General features: G+C 50.4%; 1 protein-coding gene across 5 annotated transcripts in view; it reads right to left on the reverse strand.

The window, feature by feature from the left end:
* Positions 1-233: 233 nt before the first annotated feature.
* Positions 234-25,475, reverse strand: part of mib2 (MIB E3 ubiquitin protein ligase 2) — a 49,108-nt gene continuing 23,866 nt past the window's right edge. For 4 of the 5 annotated variants that reach the window (XM_049016576.1, XM_049016572.1, XM_049016571.1 and 1 more), the window contains exons 4-19: positions 20,966-21,072; positions 18,693-18,887; positions 18,397-18,539; positions 17,503-17,610; positions 16,600-16,704; positions 15,929-16,163; positions 15,298-15,431; positions 13,552-13,700; positions 13,085-13,241; positions 10,933-11,087; positions 7,295-7,421; positions 6,437-6,661; positions 4,863-5,041; positions 3,607-3,800; positions 3,279-3,344; positions 234-2,994 (exon numbers count right to left, since the gene is read on the reverse strand). In XM_049016576.1, the coding sequence (XP_048872533.1) occupies positions 2,753-2,994; positions 3,279-3,344; positions 3,607-3,800; positions 4,863-5,041; positions 6,437-6,661; positions 7,295-7,421; positions 10,933-11,087; positions 13,085-13,241; positions 13,552-13,700; positions 15,298-15,431; positions 15,929-16,163; positions 16,600-16,704; positions 17,503-17,610; positions 18,397-18,539; positions 18,693-18,887; positions 20,966-21,072 (2,521 nt within the window). In that variant the 3' untranslated portion in view covers positions 234-2,752. The remainder of the gene's footprint in view (positions 2,995-3,278; positions 3,345-3,606; positions 3,801-4,862; positions 5,042-6,436; positions 6,662-7,294; positions 7,422-10,932; positions 11,088-13,084; positions 13,242-13,551; positions 13,701-15,297; positions 15,432-15,928; positions 16,164-16,599; positions 16,705-17,502; positions 17,611-18,396; positions 18,540-18,692; positions 18,888-20,965; positions 21,073-25,475) is intronic. The other variant, XM_049016574.1, reaches the window with a different exon arrangement.

The following is a 25,475-nucleotide window of genomic DNA, read 5'->3' on the forward strand; positions in this document are numbered from 1 at the left end:
TGTACTTGCAATAGAATGAGAAAGAATATGTTGTAGCAAGTTCCTCTAAATGCTATCGTATCAGGAGCTGTGAGGGAACAAAAACATGGACCGTCTGGGTGTCCCCAAGGGCCAGATTGGGAACCGCTGGCTTTCGTGAAAGCAAATGTCACGTAAATGAGCAAACAATGAGCCACTGAGGAATCTAGACAAGCAAATTACACTGCACATATTTTCAACAGAAAAGACAAGCATTCTTATAAAACATTTCCATATTTATTGCAAAATTGTATTTTACAGAATAAAACAAAAGGAATTATCAGTAAGGCCAACAGCAGAACTAAAAATGCTGTACAAACACCAACTATATAACGTTTGTAGTTTAAATAATTGCCTCCAACAAAAAGGAGTATGATGAGAAACAATACTTGAAAAATAAAGTGTTTTGATAGTCATAATTATTAATGGTTTCTGACCCCGTGTTTAGGTTCTATAATACTGCAAACCTCCGAAGTTCACTTCTAATTCACCAGTACAGTAAATCAGCCTCCTCTCAGTCAACTGCACCACCTTAAAAGCGGGTGCACAAAAAAAGAAAAGCAAGAAGTGACTCTGGGGACTAATAGAGGACATATTATTCGGGAAAACAAGAGGACTGCTTTGGAAAGACATACTATGGGATTCAGTTATTTCCCCAGTATTATGCCTGATTCTAACTTGTTGGCTGGGCCATGCCACCAAAATCACTACTATTAGCCATTCTGTGAGGTACAAAGGATTTCCCCCCGTTAATGTACATTCCATCCACCTTTTCAACACATACTGCATTCATTTATTTGCACATCCAATTTTATTTCTGTTAACACAAAATTTAAAGTAATGTCTGTTAGGTTCCTGATGGAGGTGTATTCACTTGGGGTAAATAAGCAGGGTAAATGAAGCGTCCTTCACATGGGCTCAGCGCACTTTGCACATCCCTGGCATCCCCACTACGTTGGATTTGGCACTGGTGCAGTACGGCTTCAAGGTAAACTGAATTCACCACTTGTCCTTACTAACCTCCAACAAAAGGCCCCTAAAACAGCTTATGATGTCAGACACTGATGTTTTTTCCTCAAAATTCAATTCAATTCAATTTTATTTATATAGTGCTTTTAACAACAGTTATCACAAAGCACTTTAACCGGCCCGAACCCCCAACAAGCAAGGCGGAGGCGACAGTTCTGTGAAGCCCCTACAACACACAAAATTGAGCATGAGAAAAAAAAAGATGTATATATCTACAGCAGCCCTTCTTAAAGAAAATGTGCCTGTGTAAATTCTTGTGGTTGAATAATATTATTTTCATTCTGGGGAGGACCTTCTTCCTCTTCCTCTGTGAAAAGAAACTGTCCAGGACAGACACACACAAAACAAATATTTTGCCCTTTTAAGTCCTTATGCATAAGGTTTACAATAAAAATAAAATACAGAAAATGAAATTTCATTCAAAGGCTGTCAAATGGACGCACCTTTGGCTTTACACTGTGTGACAGAAAGTAGCCTTTGCATACGTCTGACTGCATTTTTCAGCTTTGGTGCGTTATATTTTACGTTTTAGAAAAAGAAAACAACTTTCCAGCTGTGCAAAACGCAACTGCAGGTAAGGGGTTTAGGGCTCCCCTTAGCTCACGGCGGCTACAGGGCATGCTAATTTGTTGCGATGCACGCCGAGAATCTCGACTACCGACGTAAGAGAGGCAGCTGAAGCGTGGAGGCCCGGACTCCTGGGATCTGGCTGAACGGATGCGACACCGCCGTCACACTGCCGCGTGGATCAGCCTGATGTGTGTGCAGTGGCGGTGAAGTCCAGGTGAAGACAGTCAGGGGTGTCAGTAAAATCCAAGGCCTTTCCAGATACGGCTGTCAAGATAATAATGCTCCCACACAACAGGATGGCATCACAGGACTGTGGGAATCTGCGCAGGTGGCCTGCGGCGGCCATTTTCACGTCAGTCACATTGCGCCTGAAGCCAAGAGGCCTTCCCTACCAAATAAAACATTTTCAAATGTGAGCATGAACCAAACTGAGGGGGGGGGGTTCTTTTAGCTTGGATTTGTACGCTGTCCAAGATGCCAGGTGTGATTAGACAGATTTGTGATTCAGAACCCTGAGTACAGCAGCATATGGTGGGGTGAACAGGTTCAGAGCGTTTCTACAGAGTGAATAGGAGAAGAACACGATTCACATAAATAGGAAACCCTTTGGGACATAAATAAACAGGTAACTGGTACCTTTAACCACAAATAATACAAGCTCTGTACTTACAATATGCACACACACCTGTATATATGTGCGCATGTTTCAATATATATACACAATTACAGAAATGACCATGAGTGAGACAAGGGCAATGAGTAAAATCAGACAAATACCAGAGGTTGGGGGGGGTCATTATCACTTGTCAGAGCCTCTGTAAACAAGATGATGGATGAGATTGATGGGGTCTCCGTCCAGCGACGTTCTCGCTGGGGAGACGGCGTAACAGACGAGTGTCCTCTGAAGCCTCTTAATGCACAGCTTGGCGACTCCTTCTGGGTGACCTGTCGGCTGCAGGAATGTGGGGGCAGGCTCGGATCCAAAGTGGGACGACCCTGCCTTGGTTCCTTCAGGATGCCAGCGGAGGGGTGGGGGCGCACTCCGGACACGGGTGCTCAGCGTTCTTACCCCGCAGCAGAGCGGCGTGAGCGGGATGGGGGTGTTCGGGGGGGGGGGGCACATTTGACGGCCAAATCACACAAAAAGCTGGATGCGCTCGCGGATGGCCTGCCGGCAGATGGGGCACGTCTTGAGGGCGGCGCTGCAGTCGATGCAGGAGGCGTGGCCGCACTGGAACACCAGCTTGATGTGGTTGTCGATGCAGATGGGGCAGGTGATGCGCTCCTCCATCTGCCGGTAGCGTGACTGCAGCTGCTCCAGGAGTTGGTGCTGCTCTGAAGTCTCTGCACTGGGGCTGCACTCCACCTCTGTCTGGTCTGAAAGTCACCGGGACAGAAGCTAAATCTGACATTGCTTAAAGAATTGAAATATTTACATCTAACAGTTGCATTAGCCTATTGGTTAAATCAGTGTTTCCCAACCCAGTCCTCTGGGACCCGCAGACAGTCCACATTTTTGCTCTCGCCAGCTTCTGGCAAAAATGTGGACTGTCTGGCAGAGAGCTGGGAGGGAGCAAAAACACCACCAGCACCATTCGACACTGGCAGGAAGTAGCGCAAACACCATGGCCACGAGGATGGCGGGCGCGTGGAACGTTTACCTTGCCGGATCTTCTTGGTGATGGTCACCTGGCATTTGATGCACTTCTTCATGCGATGGGCGCACTCTGAGGGGAACACGACCGGGGGGGGGGGGGTCACAACAACCATGTGGCCTGTGCGCTGCTGCTGACGCCCAGCGGGTCCCGTTACGAAATCAAGGCAATGCAGCAAAGATAGGCAGAGAACCAGCAGGTGCAGTAGAGGTACTTTAATTACCATCATCTGCTGCTGCAACACAAAGTACCTGACATGACAGAGCCCGAGTGCCCCCCGCCCCCACACCCTGACCTGGCAGAGAGCCCGAGTGCCCCGTGCCCCCACACCCACCTTCACAGGCCACGCTGTGCTGGCAGGGACAGAAGAGCACCAGCAGTGCCAGCTCGGAGCAGATGAGGCACTCGGTGGGGCCCGGGGCGTTGGGCATGGCCAGGTTGGTCATGGTGTTGGGCGTGGTGTGCACTCGTCGCAGGCTGCTGCTGCCGCTGCCCGTGCCACATGATACAGACTGCAGCTGTGCTAGCCTGGGGGGGGGGGGGGTTGTGATGCCGGTCAGTCTGACAAAACTTACTGGAGCCTTCAGACACAAACACAGACACACACTCTGATATGCAAAACAGACTTTACCAACTTCCCTTACACGCTGAATTATCTCTGAATGATCTTTCTTAAAGTATTTTTAAACTCTGGAAAGTATGTGTAATACACAAGCAAAATCAAAAATGGTGATGCAAAGGTCATTGAAATGGAGTGCCCCACTGAATCCTAAACATGCATGCATTATTACATAATTAGCCCATTTACCTGCCTAAACAACAGATAAACAAACAACAATTCAGTTACTAGCTCTAAAGTGTGAAGAAATTACCATGGATTATTGTACTTGGCCAATCACTGGCTAGATTCATCTTATGGGAGGTGGGCTGACCATGTCACCACCTGGCCAGGTGTCTAATGGGAGGTGGGCCTGACGTACCAGCAGCTGGGCCAGTGACTTGGCGTTTTCACCTTTGATACCCAGGCAGCATCAGGGTACTGCCACATGAATGCTAATGCTTCTAACTGTCTCTGCATGGGAGGCTTCAGCCACTGATCTCATTCATTAATTAACACACAGTTTTTAATGCAGCCTCATGAGTGGCACAGATGGTAACCGCGGCAACATTCCAGCATAAAAACTGGATAAAACAAAGCAACGAGTATGCAAATGTGAAGGGACTTCGGAGACTTCCAACCGTGTCCCTGTAGACCCCATGGGACTGTGCATGACAGTATAAATGACACAAGTGGATCCATTACAAATATGATGCCAAGCACATTCGTGTTTAGAAGAAACATTCATCACAATACAGGAAACGCGCACATGTTCCAAAGTGTGAAGTGGCATTACAGGACATTACAGAAGTGACACCTGGACAAAATGGGAAAGAAAACAAGTGACCATGTAGTAAACCTATGATAACGTTCTTTTTTGAGGGGGTGTTCTCTATAACCGTCACTGCCATTCGATTGGTTGAGCAGCGAGATTGACACTGCATTAAGCCCATCAGCGTTCCCTGACCACCTAAGGGGTGGGGCCTCCCTACCTGTGCTTCTCAGAGAAGTTTTTGATGAGCTGCAACACGGCGCCATCCGGCACCAGGTCCAACGGGCTCTTGCCCTTGTGATTGGCGTAGTTGACGTCTGCCCCCTCTTGTGCCAGGAAGCACGCGATGGCCACGCCCACGTTGAGCTCCATGTTGCCCAGCAAGCCTGAGGTGTTAAGCTGCACAGGTCGAGAAGCAGGAACATCAGCAGCGCGTCACGACACACGGCAACCCCATCGTGGTGCAATGAACATAATAAAACTTACTTTACTAATTTTAACTGAACATAAATATTCCAGCATCAGGTCAAAGAAGATAATAATCTGCAATAATCCCCGACAAAGCAAAAATATGTATTTTCAACAGAGTTACAGTTGTAAAAATTGAGACTGACACATTTCGTCGTCTGACTTTTAATAACTCTATCTTGTTATTTCCTTTGCTAAAACGAGACTGGCATGAACTATAATTATAAACAGATCATCTTTACCGTTGCTGATATCACAAGTCACTGACATAACGAATTCTTCAAATCGGTCAGCTGATTTTCTTAACCAAAGTACGTACATTGTCTGTATGACATGGTACCTTGTTAGTTTCCTCTTGGTATGTAGTGGGGCTGCCTGTGTAGATACCAGCGTGTAACTGAACACCCCCCCCCAGGTTACTACGATACCGAAAATGCGAGATTGTTATGCAAGCGTTTTTTATTCCATTCCTCGCAAGGGGCCGCCTAACAGCTCCGGGTAGGATGCCAATCACAGCCACCCTATGATCTGTGAGACGTAATCAGATTCACCACAATGCCGCAGCAGCTGTGCATGCTCTCGTGCAGCATCCAAGGTGCACAGAAGAGCTAGTGCGGGACATGCTGACCATAACTGTCGCAATGGAGCTTGCAGAACTTGAAGCTCGCCTCGGCCTTGTTGAACCAGAGCCAGGGAAGCACCCGGAAAAATAGACATGCTGACAAGGTGAACATAACACCGCCCCTGCTGGCCACCTTGAGAACGCGCTGCTGGAGAGTTTTTTTCCCCTCTCCTGTCGGTGTGGTCTGGCAGTGGCCCAGGGCACTGCTGTGGAGTGCAGCACTCAGTCTGCTTCGCCCGTAGACAGAGACAGCTAGTCCCAGAGCGGCACACAGCTCTACCTCTACCCTCTGCTGTTTGACTAAAGTCATTATTTGGACAAAGGAAAAGAAACCATGGCTGCCGGTCCAGCTACAGCTAAATGTATCAACACTGCAATAAAGACTGATCACTGCGCTTAAACCTGGGGGACCCAGACCATGCTTGTTTGTGATGACATCATGCAGGGTCCAGACCGTACACGTGTGGGCTATTGGCTGCAGGATCCAGACCGTACACGTCTGTGTTGACACCAAGCAGGTCCCAGACCGTGCACGTCTGTGCTAAATGATGTACAACCCAGACCATACACTGTGCTTAAGCCTGCAGGACCCAGACTGTACACCCCTGTGCTTAAACTTGCAGGACCCAGACTGTACGTCTGTGCTAAAGGCTGCAGGATCGAGACCACACATGTGCATAAAAGAAATCTGCCTATTTCCTTACCCGGGAATAGAGGGAGGAACCCTCTCCCTCAGTGGAGGCAGCAGCCGTGGCCAGCTGCTGCCGGCTCAGCGCCACATGCATTGCCGTGTCGCCGTCCTCGTCCTCCACGTTGACGTCGGCGCCCTCGGCTACCAGCAGCTGCACCACGTCGCCATGGCCCTGTGTGACGGCCAACTGTAGCGGCGTCTGGTTGCGGTTGTTGCGGATGTTGACGTCACAGCGTCCCTGGGAGAGGATGGAAGTGAAAGAGGCGCACACGTTGGCCAGGGCTGCCAGCTCAGCTCTGCACCACACACAAACTCTCACGCCACAATTTATGCCCCCCCCCTCCCCGCAGAGTGTCACCGGCCTAGAAAACAATCATATTAATGCAGCCGCATTCATAGAGATTTACAAACTCCTAATGGAGTGTGAGATGTTAGTTAGCTGAACTAAGTTAAAGGGTCAGTCCACCCCAAAACTGAAAAAGATATGTTTTAGATGGGCTTTACTTCTATCTATCCAATTAGGTTGTTCAGCTGGGAGTTGCCCAGCTTGGAGAATTCAAGCGTAGAAATGTTTGTCTTCTCTCAAATATAATGCGACTGGCATTCTTTCTGTGGTGGTTAAAGCGTCAAATTTTTTTTTTAAATTTTTAAATTTTAAAAATTCAATAGCAATGTCTCTTACCAGTTTTTTTGTGTCTCCTATGCATATTTAGCATAAAGGTCCCAGGTCCTGTTGTGCGGTGTAAAAGCAACATGAAACCAACCAGGAGCTACAAAGTTCCAGGTCGAAACAGCCCTGGGACTTGTGAACCAGGACCAGGTTCCAGAAATTAAGTGTGAAAGTGCCCAGTGGTGAAATGTCTCTCCCTACCTCCTTGATAAGGATCTCAGCCACCTCCTTGTGGTTGTTGAGTGCAGCAAGGTGAAGAGCGGAGAAGCCGTCGTCCTTTTTCACGTCCACTAGCTGGCGTGCACGACCCAAAATCATCTCCGTCGCCCTGTGAAGTCGAATTCACAACAGAACCATCAGCTGATTCATTACGCTGCAATTTTAAGGACGAGTCACTGAAGTGATTTCAAGGTGTTAAGGAGATGTAACAGGAAAGCCTGAAGTGATGGTTGTACTGAGTAACACACCTGGAAAATCATGCCTATAGATGTGTCAAACGCAACAACAGCATAGGACTAGGCAGGCACAGATAAATGTGTTCACACACATACATAAATTTCTGTTTTCCAGAAAGAGGAGGTACTCATCTCCATGTTAGCCTGGTAATCAGCATGATGAGGTACTCAGGTCGGTATCGTTCAGAGCCCATGTTAGCCTGGTAATCAGCATGATGAGGTACTCAGGTCGGTATCGTTCAGAGCCCATGTTAGCCTGGTAATCAGCATGATGAGGTACTCAGGTCGGTATCGTTCAGAGCCCATGTTAGCCTGGTAATCAGCATGATGAGGTACTCAGGTCGGTATCGTTCAGAGCCCATGTTAGCCTGGTAATCGGCATGATGTGGTACTCAGGTCGGTGTTGTTCAGAGCCCATGTTAGCCTGGTAATGACCATGATGAGGTACTCAGGTCGGTATCATTCAGAGCCCAGGTCTATGTCTTTTGGAGACCATGTTAACATGCCAGCCAGCAGGAGGCGGTATTTAACAACCCCAGCTAATTTTCCAAACTGAAGCTCAAGCTGGACCTCAAAGCTGCTCTGTTATAGCTTAGCTGCATACAGCAGGCCTGAACCACATCCTGCCATGGACAGAAATGCAGCGCCATTAAAAAGGTCCTGTGCTCCTATCTCACGCCAAGGTGGCCAATGGGGGGGAGGCGATTTCCTGTCTACAGTATCCTGTAATTTATGATGCCGCTAGGATCTCCACAGCATGGCTAGCAGGATGTCACGTGCAGTTCTAATGTGTGGTGAGGAATCTCCCATCCTGTGGTGACCCAGCCCTGACGTCCACTGTCCTAATATAAGAAGCCCTCTAGCCTTCCTCTCTGTCTAATCACCTATCACACGGCTTATTCTGCTCATGTTCATGGCATGAATAGTGTTTAGTAACTGGCAAGTAGTTACAGAAATGACGCCTGACTTACACGCTTGTGTCTGAGCTCGGTGTGCAGAATGAAGGGGGGGGGGTTGGTCTGTATATAAATGTGCCAAACACAACAACACTGTGACATTCCACAGGAACGGACCACTGCCCAACAACCCCTTGTGGACCAAATGTCAAAATAGGCACAGTTTACCCCCCCCCCCCGACAGCCCAGGCCTGCACTCCATGTAATAAACCACCCCCCCCCCCCAATTACTGTACCACCTCACAGTCCCTGAATGCGTCTCCACCGCCAGCCCCTCCCCACCAGTGCACCCTCCCCTGCCTACCACACCTAACCACCCTGCTTCCGATTCCCTTCTGCAGCAGACCGGAGGCAGCCGACATTAAAATGTTTTAAGTAGCCCCAGGAAGTGCAGACGTCCCGTGGGACACTGCACCCGCACTGCGGCTGTGCGGGCGGATATTCATCCTGGGGCTTGGCGATCGCTGTGGGACATGCTGTCACACAGAGGGTCCGCCCTCCCCTAAAATCCCCTCCCTGTCCACTTCTCAAGCAGTACCAGGATGAACCCAGAATACTCGTTTTTTTCCGTAAACATAACATTGTGGCCCAAAAAAAAAAAAAACAAGAACTCCCCCATGAGAGTAAACCGAAATAAACGTGAAGGTTCCTGGCAACAAGATCCACAGAAGCAAAAACACACAAACTCAAGAAAACAAAAATAAAGATCTGGGAACTAAGACAACAGTGAAAGATAACACCTGGTGCGGTTCATAACATCGCTGCTCAGTCCATCTCCAGGGGCTCCTAACAGCAGGATCTGGGAGGGCGAGGGCACGCGGGGGCTGCACGGCCCACGTCTCCCCCCACCGATAAGCTGGCTGCCCGGCTCTCCCCTGCATTTCCCCTTTCTGTTGCTCTGATAAGCTCTACAAAGAAGCGCAGAGTGACGTGTCTGCCTCCATCCCTCCGTATATACAGGGCCCCATATCCCCAGGCCCAATACACCGAAAGCTCTGTCATTTTCTTGCCTACAAATAGAAATAATTACATTATTCCTCTATAGCAACAACTTCAGATTTCCCTGCTGGTTACCTAGGTAACCATTAAGGCAGGTCAACGGAACACGAAATCAAGCAGACAGCTCAGAGACCCCGTCTGTCTGCACTGCAAGGCCGATCAGAGTGGACGGGACTTAACAGGAATCACCATGCCAGGAAGGTAGCAGAACCAAGAGGTGCTTCACTTTCTTCCAGTTAAACAATCTGGTTAGCAACAACAGTAATAACAGAGACACTAAATGGAGACAACCTGTCCTTACTCTCTAAAAAGACGATTTTAGTCCAAACCCAAACATCATAGTCATCTTAAGAGAAACACCATCAGCAGAAGCATCGAGAGGCAATGCAGAGCACGTCTCCAGCACAAGCGAAGCCCCATGACGTAAGAGTCAGGCTCCCTGCCCCAGCCAAGGCCAAACCAGGCTCCTTCACCAGCAGGCCCGGTCCAAATACAGCGTCAGGAAAGCGTTCAGCTTTAAGGAAAATAACCCAGAAACCGGATAGCATAAAATCTCCCACCGTCAAACAAAGACGGAATTTATGGAGCCCCCGCCAGTCAGATCAGGGGAAAGAAACATGAATGGATTCTGCTCCTCATTCAATTATCAGTTTGGCTCCAGCACACAGGCTTCACACTGCCTATGCGAGCGAAGCCTGCAGGAAACAAGCCCCCCGCTGCCCCCCGCCGAGCTGGCATGCACAGCCAGAGAGACGGATACAGTATTTGGGCTTTCAGGTTAAACCGGGATCAGGTACAAATACATCAGCGGCACAGGAGTGGAGCTGAACTTGCTGATGAGCACATGCTGGGGGAAAAGCCCGCCCCCCCATTTCCTCATGTCCTCGTTTACTTCCATTAAAATGCAACCCGGTCAGTCAGTGTACATGTCGAGCCAGATTATATAATAATGTGCTGCATCATTAAAAAGTGAACATTACAATATCCTGTTGGGGAAAGCGACCGCACCACACCACCTCATGCTACATCAGTCGAATCAGATTCTGGTTTGTGCCACATTCTGTCTGCAGAGATAAGAACTACCATTTATTCATTTAACTGTATATATAGTTTTAAATTTACCCTGACCTGCTTCATCATCGTTACTAGCATCTTTATCTTTGGTAATAGATGATCTTTGGCAAACGAACTTGATCCGAAAAATGTATTTCTACAAACAAGATCTGTTAGCCATAGGCGTCGTTTCAGTTTTACAATTTCCCGACGATGAGGATGTCAACAATCATTTGGAGTTTGCGGTCACATGTGGGTGACTTCCCAGAAGAACCACTGCTCGCTGGCGGGAGAGAGCTTGGCTCCATGCCACCGGCTAGAAAACTGCCTGTACGACAACAGTACAGCCCGGCTGCAGGGAATTATGGGTACTCACAGCTTGTTGCCCTTCAGTGAGGCATGGTGCAGCAGGTTGAAGCCTCGGTTGTTTTGCTGGGTGAAGTCGATGTTGGGCACGACAGTGAGGATTTCGATGATGTTCCGGAAGTCCTTTGCGATGGCGTCGTGCAGTGGCGTGTCTCCATAGGAGTCCTGGGGAGATGAACGCTTGGATCATGTTTCTGGCCTCGTTTTAAAGCAACATCTCATTGTTCTTCCACAATGCTGAGCCCCGTGTAGCTACTACTCTACCACACATGGTGAAACTGGCCAACCAGAGAGGGATCCCCTCAGTAAAATCTGTATGATTGGAATGGCCACTCAGGAGCTCAAAAGGGGGGAGCACTTTCAACTGTTCGGCAAAAGAGGAAGCCACTCCCATGGACGTCGACGTCCCCCCCCCCCCTCGCCCCGCCACACGTCTGCTGGACACCGCTAACTTGAGTGTGTCCAACGGACAAAATGTTCATCCAGAAAGCTCAAACAATGAAGGTCTACATTAACAAAGTCATCTCTGCTGACAGATCTCCGTTTCCCACGTAGCAATTCTCAAGACCAAACAAGCCTATTTTTGAACAGAGACAAACAATGACTTGATAAGCTCTTCAGATGCGAATATTTCCAATAAAGTCCCACTGCACTCTCTTTTCGTAGTGAATGACAGTGAAGCCCACAGGCATTTTTTCCCATGTAGGGTTCAGCATGCTTAATGTTTTTAATTCCAGTATAGATGGTGCAGAGCCTTAAGAAAACAATCATCCTGTCCAGCACTGAAGGTCCCACGAGAACCTCAGAATTCAATGAAAAATAGATGCAATTTAGTCAAATAAAATGACAGATGGAGCTGGGAGTATCCGGTTTCAGCTAGGAATTCTTCGCCATTTAGGCTAAACATGATCACAAAATAAGTCATCTTGGCACCAATCCAGTGTCCGGCAGAGCCGGAGAGGAGCGCAGGCCGGCACCAGCTCGCTGCGAGACGGGGAGCGGGCACGAGTCCACTTGGGGAGAAGGGGGACCGAAAATCTGACTCCACCCCTAGGCCGTGCTTACGGCAGAGCAGAGCTTCTTGCCACTCGAGTGGAGAACCCAGCCCCAAAAAAAAAAAAAAAAAAACCCCAAAACCATGAAACACAGTCAAGCCAACCTCTCCCAGTTTGGGCGCGTTACATAAATCCCCCTAAGAGAGACTGGGCGGCTGGTAGCCAGGCAGGAGGCCGGAGGTAAGGCGGCACCGAGGGCTCCGATACCCCTGTCGTGCCACCTTGCGGTTCTCTCTCGGGGAGCTGGGCTCGCCCTTATGGTGCCCTGCACGCTTCACACCCTCACGGCACATCACCCTCACGGCACATCACCCTCACTTTACACACCCTCACGGCACATCACCCTCACTTTACACACCCTCACGGCACATCACCCTCACGGCACATCACCCTCATGGCACATCACCCTCACTTTACACACCCTCACGGCACATCACCCTCACGGCACATCACCCTCACGGCACATCACCACACAAAACACAAGAAAATACCTGCATAGCACTTGGTCAGTACAACAGACAGATTACACTGTTCCATAAAGCTTCCGCCTCAGAATAACTAAGGGCCGTCTTGCGTGCACTTTTTTACAGCTCATTTCAGACATTGAGACATTTCAGTGATGTCATTTTTAGGCTAAATCGATAACGTATCATTCCATAGTAATAATGTATGAGTTTAGTAAACTTTAAGAAAAATTATTTTATTTCTATTTGTGAACTTTTTAAGACTACACTGAATTGCATAAAGTACTGTAAGGCTGCCTGAGTTCGGGCATGTCGAGGCAGAATGCTCCTGACTCTCTGATATGGAAAATGACATCACGGCTAGTGGAGTCCCAGAATGCTCCTGACTCTCTGATATGGAAAATGACATCACGGCTAGTGGAGTCCCAGAATGCTCCTGACGTCTGCTTGACCCTTAAGAGGGATGTTCCTGAGGCCAAATACAAACCACCGTGCATATATCCATCCATCCATCCATCCAGATCTGCACCAACACAGCAAACCCTTGGCCCTACAGTATGCCAGCACAGACAGAGCACAACCTCAGTGCCGCCCGCGGTGGACTAGCACAGACACGGCAAACCACTGGTGACATGGCCCTCACCTGCAGGTTGACGTCGGCTGCGTGCTCCAGGAGCCCCCGTGCCACGTCGGTGAAGCCCTTGTTGACGGCGATGTGCAGGGCGGTGCACATGGAGTTGTTCAGCAGATTCACCTTGGCTCCTTTGCTAAGCAGCAGCCTCGCAATCTCCGCCTGGTTCCTGCACAACACCGGGGTTGGGGGGGGGGGGGGACAGCTCCCATGTGACTACATTGAACAACAACTCCTACTGGTGGAAAAGCTCATGCTGAAGCAGCAGACGGAGGAGAACGTCAACATTAAAGAGAGTGCAACTATTTACATCTCTGTGAGGGGATGTAAATAAAACGTCCATCCATCCACGGGACAGCGGTGGTGTTTATTCACTGCTCCGCCACTATCTAAGGTCATTTTGGCGACCCCCCCTCACATAAGCCTCGAGGGCCCCGGGGCCATGCGGCGGGCCCCGGGGCCATGCGGCGGGCCCTCACCCGAAAGCTGTGTAGTGCAGTGCGGTGTCGCCGTCCTCGTCCTTCACCTCGATGTTGCTGTTGGCCTGGAGCAGGACCTTCACCACCTCCATATGGCCCTGGTGAGCAGCCACCTGCAGCGCCGTCTTACCCTGGTTCTTAATGTCCACCTGGGCACAGGGACACAAGGATACACAGCAGCTCTCAAAAGTCTGGGCACACCTACCGAAAGTTACAATGGCCCCAAGCACAGCTCAAGGTCACGTGGTTGTGACTGATGACTTGGTCCCACAATCCCTCGACCTGAACCCTACAGAAGTGGTTTGGCACGAGTTGGATCGAAAAGTAACAAGAGCAAGGAAGCCAACTTGGCCCAGAATGTGCGGAAACTCCTTCAGGACTGTTGGAGAAGCATCCATGTGGCTACATCTGGAAGCTGGCTGAAGAATGTCAGGAGTCTGCAGTGCTGTCAGTGAAGCAAACGGGGGCTGTTCTGAAGGGTCTGAAATCTTCTGAAAAATTGAGATAGTGAACATTTCTCTTGGCTATATTTGATATGGGGCGGCATGGTGGTGCAGTGGTTAGCACTGTTGCCTCACACCTCTGGGACCCGGGTTCGAGTCTCCGCCTGGGTTACATGTGTGTGGAGTTTGCATGTTCTCCCCATGTCGTCGTGGGGTTTCCTCCGGGTACTCCGGTTTCCCCCCACAGTCCAAAGACATGCTGAGGCTAATTGGAGTTGCTAAATTGCCCGTAGGTGTGCATGTGTGAGTGAATGGTGTGTGAGTGTGCCCTGCAATGGGCTGGCCCCCCATCCTGGGTTGTTCCCTGCCTTGTGCCCATTGCTTCCGGTATAGGCTCCGGACCCCCCGCAACCCAGTAGGATAAGCGGTTTGGAAAATGGATGGATGGATGGATGGATATTTGATATGTATTACTTTGTTGCCTCAAAGCCTTTTCCTATAACTATATTGACCTTCAAAAGGAATGGGAAACATTAACTGCAGGTGTGAAGTGCACTGCTAGGACAGTCCGTATCAGGCTCCTAGAGGCAGGACTGAAACCCATAAAGGAAGGAAGAAGCCCTTAATTAATGAGACACAGAGAAGAACCAGGCTGCAGTTTGCAAAAGTATTGAGAAAGAGTGAAACAAAAAAATTGTGCTGTGGTCCCTTAATTTTTTCCTTGGCTGTACATACACTTACTACACACACACACCTTCCCACTGTCTCTCATTTTAACCTGATTAACGATCCCTAACTCCATTCCAGCAGAAGTCACACGGAAATCGGATCACAAACCAAAGCAGAGTGAGATGTCTGGCACCGAGCAGCCTGCTCCTCCAAGAGCAGATGGCCGGTCGGGCCGCGGCCGGCTGCACCGCACACGCGTGCCGGTCCCTGGCAGCTCTCCCAGCGTCGCATTGCACATCTGCTTAGTGCGCAGCTCTGTCCGGCAGCACTTGGTGCTTCCACACCAGCAAGCTGCTGGGCCCGCCCGGCTCTGGGACTAACGTGCCGTTTACTGCCACGGCTTTCAGCCTGGTCCATCCGCCATACATTTCACAGCAGTTCTGTAACTCCTCTCAGAGTGTACCAGCCCTGCTTCTCTACTGAGCTGATCGTTTGATTTCCGACGCCCGTTTAATGCCATTCAGAGAAAATACTCCTTGCTGTTTTCTCTGCAGGGAATGTGACGTGCAAAATGCCCCCCCCCCAGACTGAAGAGCTCATTAGCCAGCTGCGCGGCTGACCACAGCAGGCCCACCTTGTCAGGGTGTCTCTGAACCAGCTCCCGGACCTTGGCGGAGTTGCCGTGGGCAGCCTCGATCACCAGTCTGCCGGGGTGGTCCTGTTCTGTGGACTGGGAAAGCAGCTTCTCCAGCACCGAGATCACTGTGCCTGGGTGGCGGGAAGAGAGAGAAAGACCGGGCAAAGGAGAGATGCGGGAGGGGGGAGAGACAGACAGAACAAGTTGAGAGGGCATGGAACCCCGTTATTGACATTCTGTTCTGTGGTATTTCAGAGTCACGAGTCAGAGCAGCCCAGCGAAGTACCAGGAGAATGAGTCAAAATGCCACGCCTCTGCCACCACAGGGAGCCCACCCACCCCGCCACAGGGCGAATCCCGACACTGAGCTGGGGTCAGGTGACCGAGCAGGCCACCCCACCCCGCCCCATCCCCCTAAAGAGTACCAGACAGCAAACGTGCAGGTCGGAAGCATGCGTGTGAAGTGGAGGATGAGGTCCGGCAAGCACATGCAAGAGAAAAATAATCACCGAAAACAAAGCAGAAATGTTAGCATCAGCATCAGACAGGCCACATGCTGGTACAGGGAGCACTGCAGAATAGAACGCGTGGAGAAAAAAAAATAGAGGAGGAAGAGTGAGGGACATACAAAGCTCACTGGATGAGGAGGGAGAGCTACGGTGGCAGGCGCTGCGCCCTGGGCCCGCCCCCGGCTTCTTACTTCCTGATTCGCTGGGATTCTCGGCCGTCATCAGGTTGGCGTCTACCTCCACCGGCTGGGCCGACAGGCACGCTGGGTTGAAGGTCCAAGTCTGGCCACCGAAAGCCACACGGAGGTCACCGTCAGCGTACACCTTCAGCACCTTGCCTACCTGACCCAGAGCCTGGAGGGGGGGGGTAGGGTTCAGTTCAGTTAGTTACAGGCCTGAACCCCGAGCCACGCGTTGACTTTCCGCGCTAAGGACCCCAACAGCCATCCGTCTGACCCATAAGCCGACTCAGCTTAAGTACAGCTTAAGCCGTTATGCAACGCGATGGAGCGCATCATAACTGGGGCGGGCCGGGAGCCAGGCGGAGTTCATCTGATCGGACAGCCCGCGGTCCGAGGGCACACATACACGAGGCCGTCGCACCCTGGCAGGAGCTGCCCGCGCTGCCGGTCAATGCTCACTAGTCTCTGCTGCGTATCTCACAGAATCGCTTAAGTCTGTCTGTGCCTTGGAGACAGAGGTGGCTTCTCCCTCCATGGGCAGAGGAAGGGGGCAGGAATAAGCCGCCCCAAGCGATCTCCTTTTGTAGGAGGCCGGGCTGGTGACTTACAGGCACCATGCTGTCTGTCCACTCGCCATGTCCTGCCTGGAGACGCTTCACCGTGTCGATATCGTCCAGGACTCGCACCAGGTCGCCGATCCCAAACGTGTTTACCTGCGAGGATTTAAAAGGAGGGCAGCTTTAGGCTGAGCAGTGGGGTGGAGAAATAAAGTAAGAGCCCGCAAACCGGGGGGTGGAACGGCAACGCACACATGACTTCAGCAATATGCACAGTCATTCCAGTCTCAGCCATGCCCCCCAGAGGAAATGACACAAATACAATCTGTGCTCAGCTAGAGCGACCCGCGAACAGACGAACAAGTACGAATACGCATCTACAGTCCAGGAAGCTCTCAGAGAACGACAGCACTGCAAACACGGTGAGCAGCAGGTACTGTCAGAAACGCTCCATGTTCTTCCATGTGCTGTTACAGAACCACAATTGTGAAGGTGAACCTGCCTAAAAGGAGGAAATGAACAGCAGGGGGCGCGACGGTCAGAGATCCAGTAGGTTTCCTGCAGGAGCAGGGATATTTTAACTACCTTCAGCTTTTAAGTGCTTGGAAATATCAGGCCAAGGTAAGGAGATGTACACATGCACATGAATACAGTCAATACAGATTGACTCTCTGGACATCCTTGTTTTCTAATATCTTAAAAAAATTCTCCAAGAATGGATAAAGCCACACTGTAACTCATTTACATATGCAACTTTAGTACACCTTTTTCTGTGTCCGATTCCTAAAGGAACGTCCACAAGTCCATATTCTTCACCAAAGCATCAGCTGCTGGACAATCAAACATTTTTTCTGATGCAGTAAATGGGGAAAAGATTTCCTCAGGAAAGCTGCGCTAGAAAATGCTACGCTGCCACCACAGCGCCCCCTGGTGGAAAGTTTAACAGCTACTTACCTTGGTTAAGGCTCCTGGGTGGAAAGTCCAGCGGATATTATTGCTGTACTGCACTCTGACGTCCCCTCGGTCTGTGATCCTGTGCACTGTCCCTATTCTGCAGATATACTGGAAAGAGAGAGAACGGGGGACATGTTTCAGTGAGGTCCCGTTTGGCACTCAGCTAGCAGCTCTTCACTGCCTGGACAGAAAAGGGAGCATGCAAGATGCAGGCCCCGACACTAACGAGCTCTACACCGATGCGACGTAGGCCCCAACACTAATGAGCTCTACACCGACGCGACAGAGACCCGACACTAACGAGCTCTACACCGACGCGACGCAGACCCGACACTAACGAGCTCTACACCGACGCGACGCAGACCCGACACTAACGAGCTCTACACCGACGCGACGCAGACCCGACACTAACGAGCTCTACACCGACGCGACGCAGGCACCGACACTAATGAGCTCTACACCAGCGCGATGTAGGTCCCAACACTAATGAGCTCTACACCCGCACAAGGCGTTGCTGAAAAATGTCAGCCGCCATGTCGCCATCTTTGATCCTATTAGCAGAGTTTTACGACTTGTGCAGCGGGTTTTACAGCACGGCACACGGGCTGGGTCGCTCTGTTCCTGGCACAGGCTCGGCAGTTCTCTGGCAGGAAGTGGACAGCACACTGCGCGGAATTCACTAGAGCTTTTCCTGGGCCTTTCATCTCAGGAAATTTGCTCCCAAATGTCCCCAACCCCCCTGTTCCTTGAATATTTGTTTACTCGCTGTCCCTTTTGGAAGCAGAAGTGATAAATACCATTTGATGTGCCTTTAAAAAGCTGCTCTTGAATGCGCTGTGCGAGGAAGGAGGGGGACATGTGGAGGGCAGAGAGAGAAATGGACATCGCCGGTACCTCGGCCATCTTGGGGTTCCAGCCTCCGTGCCCCTCCTGCATCTGCCTGAGGATGTCCACCTCCAAGAGACATTTCACTTTGTCCCCCTGCTGGAATGTGTGCCCATCTGCACTCTCCTGTCTCTGCAGCTCTGCATGCTCCCCTGCACACGCACACACGCACACACACAGACGGCCACACACATGCAAACACGCACACACAGTTTTATTAATTTTGTAATCAGGCTGGAGCAATGCACAAAAAAAATATTAATAAAAAAAAAAAAACACAAACCATGAAATGAAAGCATGCCTACCCAGCTTTGGGAGATGATCTTTGTAGTAATAACCCCCTGCTATGTCCGACACGTATTTGAGGTCCACTTTGCCCTTGTGGCCCATCCTGTAGACATTGGTGGTACCGTTGGACCAGGTGACGCTAGCCACACTCCGGCCAGACTCGGTGTCCCAGCCGCGGATGTCGATCACCTTGCCAAGCTTGCCCTCCCCTCCTGGGCATGGAGAAGGGCAGGACAAGCATTTAACTTCACCGGGGGAGGGGGGCTTATGGAAGATCAGCAAGAAAAACCGCAGGACGCAGACGTGCTTAAAGTGACACTAAATTACCAAAATACAGAATGGTAATTAATGCAGGATAGAGGTGCCAACACCAGCAGGAAAAACAACACAGAGAGCAAGGAAGGGCGGCCTCTGTGTGACCCCACGCCATCGGCAGCTGGCGCCCCCCACATCCTCCCCGCCCCGGGGGAGGCGTGGCCAGGGTGCGGAATGCTGGCGTCACGCTGACGGCAATCGAGTGTGTTAATGGGCCACAGTGTCACGTACGCGGGGCTCGCTGTCCCTCCAAACAGCGCTGGCCGTCCTGCATATAAGCCGGGAGTCAAATCGCACTTAATGTGAGAAAAATGCTTAAATGTGCTACTACATTTGGTGGCTTAGGGAGGGATGGAAGCTGAGGTGGATTTAATTAAAAAGTAAAACGCCTGAAAATTAGGACACTGGGAAGCGACGATATAGTTCAGTACCCTAAGCAAAATCCCACTGAAATGTAATGCTGCTCACGCTTTAGGCTCCCCTGCATCCAAGCCAATTTTTCTACACCTATGTACAGACACGTCTGAGGCGTCAGAGCAGCATCAGTGCCCACAGTCCTGTTCATCTGCACCGAAAGACAATACTGTCCATTTTGCCGGCGCTGGCAGGTCAGGACAGCACATGACGGAGGCCTCCGGCGACCTTTACGCAGGGATGCCCGCCTCACTGGTACAGCTGGAGGGGTTCAGGCTAAGAGCTGGGGCCTCAAAAGGTGTAAGAGCTACTGCCAAAAAACGAAAGCGCCGTACAGATGGTGCAGCTCTTAGCTCAGCCTCTGACACCAAATAGCTTGACGTAAAGCAGGACTTGGGCTTCTCCTAAATATTTAACCTCTTACATAAGGAAAAGGGGAAAAACAAGCCTTCCAGATCCCTTCTGGAGAAGCTGCCCCCCCCCCCCCCCCCCCCCCGCACAAGAGGGTCTGTTACTGCAGAGCTGCCAAGGACAGAAACGTAGCCAAGCTGAATGAGGTCAGTTTTAAACATAATAAAAAATAAAAAAACACAGTGAGGATGTGAAAACTATGAACGTCTAACGCAGCACACACAGGTCTGCCCTACTGCACACAGCACGGACACACCTACCACCTACACCACCTGCTTCAGGTGCCATTCCTCTTACCCACAATGACGAGTGGCAGCTAAACTATTTCCTGTAACAACAATAGACCATTAACGGGGTTTCCCGGGTAAAGGGCAGAAGGAGGATCCATAACGACACCAGCAGAAAACAAAGACGGGTGTGACCATGAGCAACTGACCAACGCACGGACATTTTGACTCATTCGGCTGTGGCATGAGAAATAAGAACAGAGGATCGTGACACAAATCACCGGGAACGCAAGCAGAACGACGGCGTTCACAAGATGAGCTTGGCAGCATAATCACAATAAAAACACAGTACCCCCCCCAGGAAACCCGCAGATGATATGCTGGACGTGTGATGAGGATATGGTGGACAATGGCAAGTGGCTGGTGGTTCCCGAGATCTTTCTTTTTGCCCTGGAAACTCAAATTGTTGCATCTCAACAACACTTCACAGAGATGACACTTAATGGTGCGAGTCAGTGCTCATGCACGAGTGGAATGCGAAGTGGACACAGATGTGGGGCGGGGAGGGGCGGACGGTGTATAAACACATTAAATTGTCATTAGATAAATACTCCTACAGTGCAGATGGAGCCAGAGAAACATTCAAACGCTTCCACACAACACGTCCATGGCAGCTACAACACTATGGTTAGTATTATCAGAAGTGGACATTTCAAGTCCAGAAGGTAAAAATCCAGACCATAATTTAGTTTCAACCAACCAGCTGAGCAGTCGGCGACTCTTTATGCTCAATTGGTTGGTTGAAACTAAATTATGGTCTGGATTTTTACTTTCTGGACCTGAAATCCCTTATTACTCATTATCATCATCATCACTATCATCATTATTGTTGCAGTTGTGCTTCCGGCCAGCCCTCCGCTCACCGTCCTGGTTGCCCCAGTCCCAGTCCGGTCCTCGCACCACCTTCACTCCCTGGAATATTCCCTTCAGGATGATCCTGGAGAGGTTCTGTCGGGGCGGTAGGCTCACACTGCGAAAACAAAAAGTTCTGGTCCTCAGCTAGAAGATGGGTCAGATACAGAGCAGATACGACGTGAATGATGAACCGAGGCTTTTCCTCCATTACCATGGACGGAATTTCACTTTTTGTTCCCCCTTCACTGACAATCACCAGCCCCAATCTTCCTCTGCGAATTACAAGCAGTTTCTGTCTCATTTGCACTTACATTTTCTTCACCAAATTGTACAGGTTTTTTTCCCTTTTATCACCCATCTCACCCTTTCCAATGCAGCTCGGTTTACATGCATGCATTCACAAACAGTACACTGCGTATTCCTCACTGAAATGTTCATCTAGGTACTGCATACCCTGAGATTAACCTGACATTCTGCAGGTAATCTATGTGCATGGATGAGGGCGGTTATTTTATCAAATGAACGGTCAGCACCACAGGATCACACAAGGCCGACGGACCACATGGTTCTGTTGGACGAGCACGGCTCTGCCTGCCCGATTGTCAGGCGCCGTTTGGTCCAGCTCGCTGCCCCTTGCCCAGATTACATGCTTTTGCATGATGTCACTCTGACACATAGCCTCTCTCACGGACTGAGCAAAGTACGCTTGTGTTCAGACACCGTCGACACCTGACATGATGAAATGGACAAGAAAACTATGCAGACAAATCAATACAGACAGGTAAGCGCGAGCAGAGGTGGGAGAGGGGGTCTTTAAGGAGAGGGGGTCTTTAAGGAGAGGGGGTCTTTAAGGAGAGGGGGTCTTTAAGGAGAGGGGGTCTTTAAGGAGAGGGGGTTATCCTTAAAGAATGCCTGACTTCTGCTTACTTGTTGGTATGAAACAGTCTCTACTAGTCACTTGATTCGGGTGTTATGGAAACCTGGTCTTAACAGATTAACCAAGACTGATAACAAAATCATATTATTGCTCTAATAAAACTGGTCCCTCGATTTACTGAATTCAAATATTGTGGTTTTGGACACCAAGGCGACAGAGCTGCTGACAGAAAAAATCTAAATGCTAAACTATAAAAGCCGCAGCTGCTCAGACAAGCAAACCTACCTTATGGTAAAGATCTGATCTGATCGCTGAGCAAAGGAGCTGCCGATTCCCATGCTTTTACAACCACGTCAGCGGAGAGCGGTCATGTCCGTGCCGGGATCCACCCAAAGCTCAAGGCACAAAGCACAGACCCCCAGGCCCCCTCACCATGATCCCTCCCCAGGACGAAAAGGAGCTTCTGCTGCACTTGGCTCGGCCTTGGCCTCCGAGGATACGAGGCGCTTCAAGCTCCAGGAAACATTAAGTTGACAGAGCGGCTTCTGGGAATCCAGGCCACAGATTCTTCAAGAACTCAATTCGTTAGTGGCTTACGGTCAAAGGACTTGAAATCCCTGACGGCGGTGAGGCACTTGACCCAGGCTCCAGACGACAGGCTGGTGCTCGTCTAAATAGACCCAGTTACCAAAGTCCTTGGCTGCCTGAGCTTTGTTAGTGCACCGGGGGTATTTAAGATAGGTACAAGGCACAGACATTGCCCCCACACGCTGGATGCCTGCATAAACCCAGACGCAACAGATGTCCCCAGGAGCTTGTCATCAGCTAATTCCTTCCAAGCTTCCACCTTGGCACTGGTCCTTCAGGTTTCGGGATATTGACGCGTGTACTGGGTGTTCAAAATACCGCCGCGGAGTCAGAACACTAGTGAGTGTCGGGACAGACGGTGCCATAAATAGGGTGGGGGGGGGACAACGATTAAAAATCATAAATTAGGAATGCCGAGAAAGAACGAGATCATTCTGATGGGGCATCTCGACAGGAACCGAAATCTTGACAGAGCTGTGATTACGGACGCTCCTCTACTTACGAACTTTCAGACATACGAACGAAGAGGACTGCAAGTCCAAACTGTGCTCATTGGGCTCCCGTTTCCTGTGCGTAACAATTTTTTTCCCTGTGTGCCAATTCCGCCCAGTACGTCCCGCCGTGCTGCAGTGTAGTGTGCGTACTCCCAGGACCTTAGTTCTTTGTACTTGCAGATTCCCTTACATCGATGTTGATTAAAAACTTACGAACATTTCAAGATACGAGCGACTGTTCGGAACGCAACTCATTCGTAAGGAGAGGAGCGTTTGTATTCTGAAGTCAGTGTTTGATTCGACAAACTTTAGGGAACTAACAGAGGATGACACTCGCCTTTGAAATAGAATATTTACTACTGACCAAGGAGCAGAGACTGTAGCTACCAACATGCTGGAGAGGCAGCGAACGAGGCCCTAAGGGGCCCTGGGCCGCAAGAGTTGAGTACACAAGACAGTGAGCCTTAAAAAGGTTCGGGTTATGGGGGAACTTCTTAAAAACTGAATATGTGAAAGACAGGCCCAGAAAAGCGCCCGGAACACCAGGTGCCAGGGCCTCCTGCAGCGTGCACCAGTCCCACGTGCTTCTGCTAGAATCGCTGTGATTTTCGGAGAGAAACACAAGCAGATTCGCACCACAGTGTCTTTATGAATTAACTGAGGTTCTGCATTGCAAAAAAGAGAGAGCGAGCAGCATGATTCAGTGCATCAACTCAGGCTGCCAGTCAGGCCCAGGACACACAAATGCTGAAACATGATCTTTGCCTGCTCCCTCTTGTTCCATGACAAGCTAAACGGGAGGGGGGTGAGCATGACAGCCGAGGCCCTAGTGAAATTCCCCTTCTACCCTCCAAGCAGAGGTGGGGTTGGCACAAAAAATCCTTCAGCTTAACTAAGGTCATTTTTTTCCACGCGTACGCCGGGTGAATGACGTTACGCCAGGCCCACTTACTGGCCAACACATTTCAAATATGCCATTTGATTTTTGTAGGGCAGATGTCACAATACAACACAGAGCGCGTGAGGGTGGAGGTGGGGGGGGGAGGGTTTTCAGAATGCAGACGCAGGTTATTTTAATGCCTGCATATGGAAACAGACGCATTTTTTCCCCTTCACTCATAAATGCAGCTGACTTTTGGCTTCCACAAGCAACCGGATGTGACTCACTGCCCTGACAGACAGAAAAACACGAGAGTGGAGTCTCTGCTCATCCCGGCCCCCTGGGGGACCCTTACTGCCTGTGGCGAGCACAGAAGGGCCTCACGAAGGCTCCCCTCTTATCAGGATAACAGCGGCTGTCTGTATGGCACGATTTCCGCTCGTCGCTTTGAAAAGGCCATGGCAGACAGAGCGGTCGCATCCCTCCAGCCAAAGGCCACCCCTGATTGTGACACTTCCTGCAGTCCCACAAATGGCCCTTTTACTCAGCAGATCTGAATAATGCTCGTTGTCGGGCAGGACCAGCAGTGACACGAATCAGGGAGCAGAGGCTGAGCGGGAGCCCTAACCTGTCGGGACACAAGGATGCCACCTGTCCAGCCATTAAAAACCTAAAACGAGAGAAGCAAATGAAGTTCAGCCAACAGACATGTCTGGATATACAGGCATGTCCTCGTAAGAAGAAACACTGAGCTTGTGCTCAAAGGAATGTGAATGGGGGTGGGGGGCTTGAATATCAATACAGAGCCAAAGCCTTTGTGACAGAGCCTAAGCCCATGTCTGGCCTGATTAATCAGCTGGGAGGTTTGTTTAGCCTGCCCCCCCCCTCCCCAAAACATATGTGTTGCCATATGTCACGTGTAATGCTTCTCACTTTCACACATGCAACACACACACACACACACACACACTCGCGCGCGCGCACAGATCCTAACCGGAACACCTTCCGTGTATGTGCTCGATGACAGCCCACAGTCTGAGGCAGGAAGCCCCAGAGCGGACGTCTCTGGATCTCTGAGTACCTACCGATGGATCAGAACCACGAAGCCCTAAACAGACAAGAGGGCCAGTATCAGAGGCTGGACACACAGGAGCCAACCCGACTCTCTCTCCGCAGCACTGACCGCACGGCTGTTTTTCTCAGCGTTTAATAACCAGGCCTCAAATTTACACTGCCAGTTAACAAGGTTAACATGGCACTCGCTGATACAGGACAGCATAGTATTATAAAGTTATATTAAACCAACCGCTTCACGCCACCTGGTGGGAGGGGCGATGCAAAAACGATGTCGCCGATTCGCCAGCTTGACCCACCTGCTGCATGTCAACACAAAACCGATTCGATCCCCAGATGATCAGCACAGTGTCTGTGCATCCGAGCAGCCAGGAGTTAGTGATGCAAGGACCCACATGTGATCAGGCTCATTAGGAGGACGCCAAGGAGGAGAACCGGGCAAGATGACAGCGCGGGAAAAGAAGAAAGTCAGACCATGTGTCCCACTCTGCTGTCAGCGGCAAGAGGATTCGGCAACGCTGCACACAGGTCCTGCGAAGGACGCGAAATGCTGAGCCGCGCGTGTCACCACGCTGCTGCTGGAGAAGCAGCCGGACGTGGCTGGG

Source organism: Brienomyrus brachyistius, chromosome 6 (genome assembly GCF_023856365.1).
Source record: "Brienomyrus brachyistius isolate T26 chromosome 6, BBRACH_0.4, whole genome shotgun sequence".
Classification (NCBI taxonomy): domain Eukaryota; kingdom Metazoa; phylum Chordata; class Actinopteri; order Osteoglossiformes; family Mormyridae; genus Brienomyrus; species Brienomyrus brachyistius.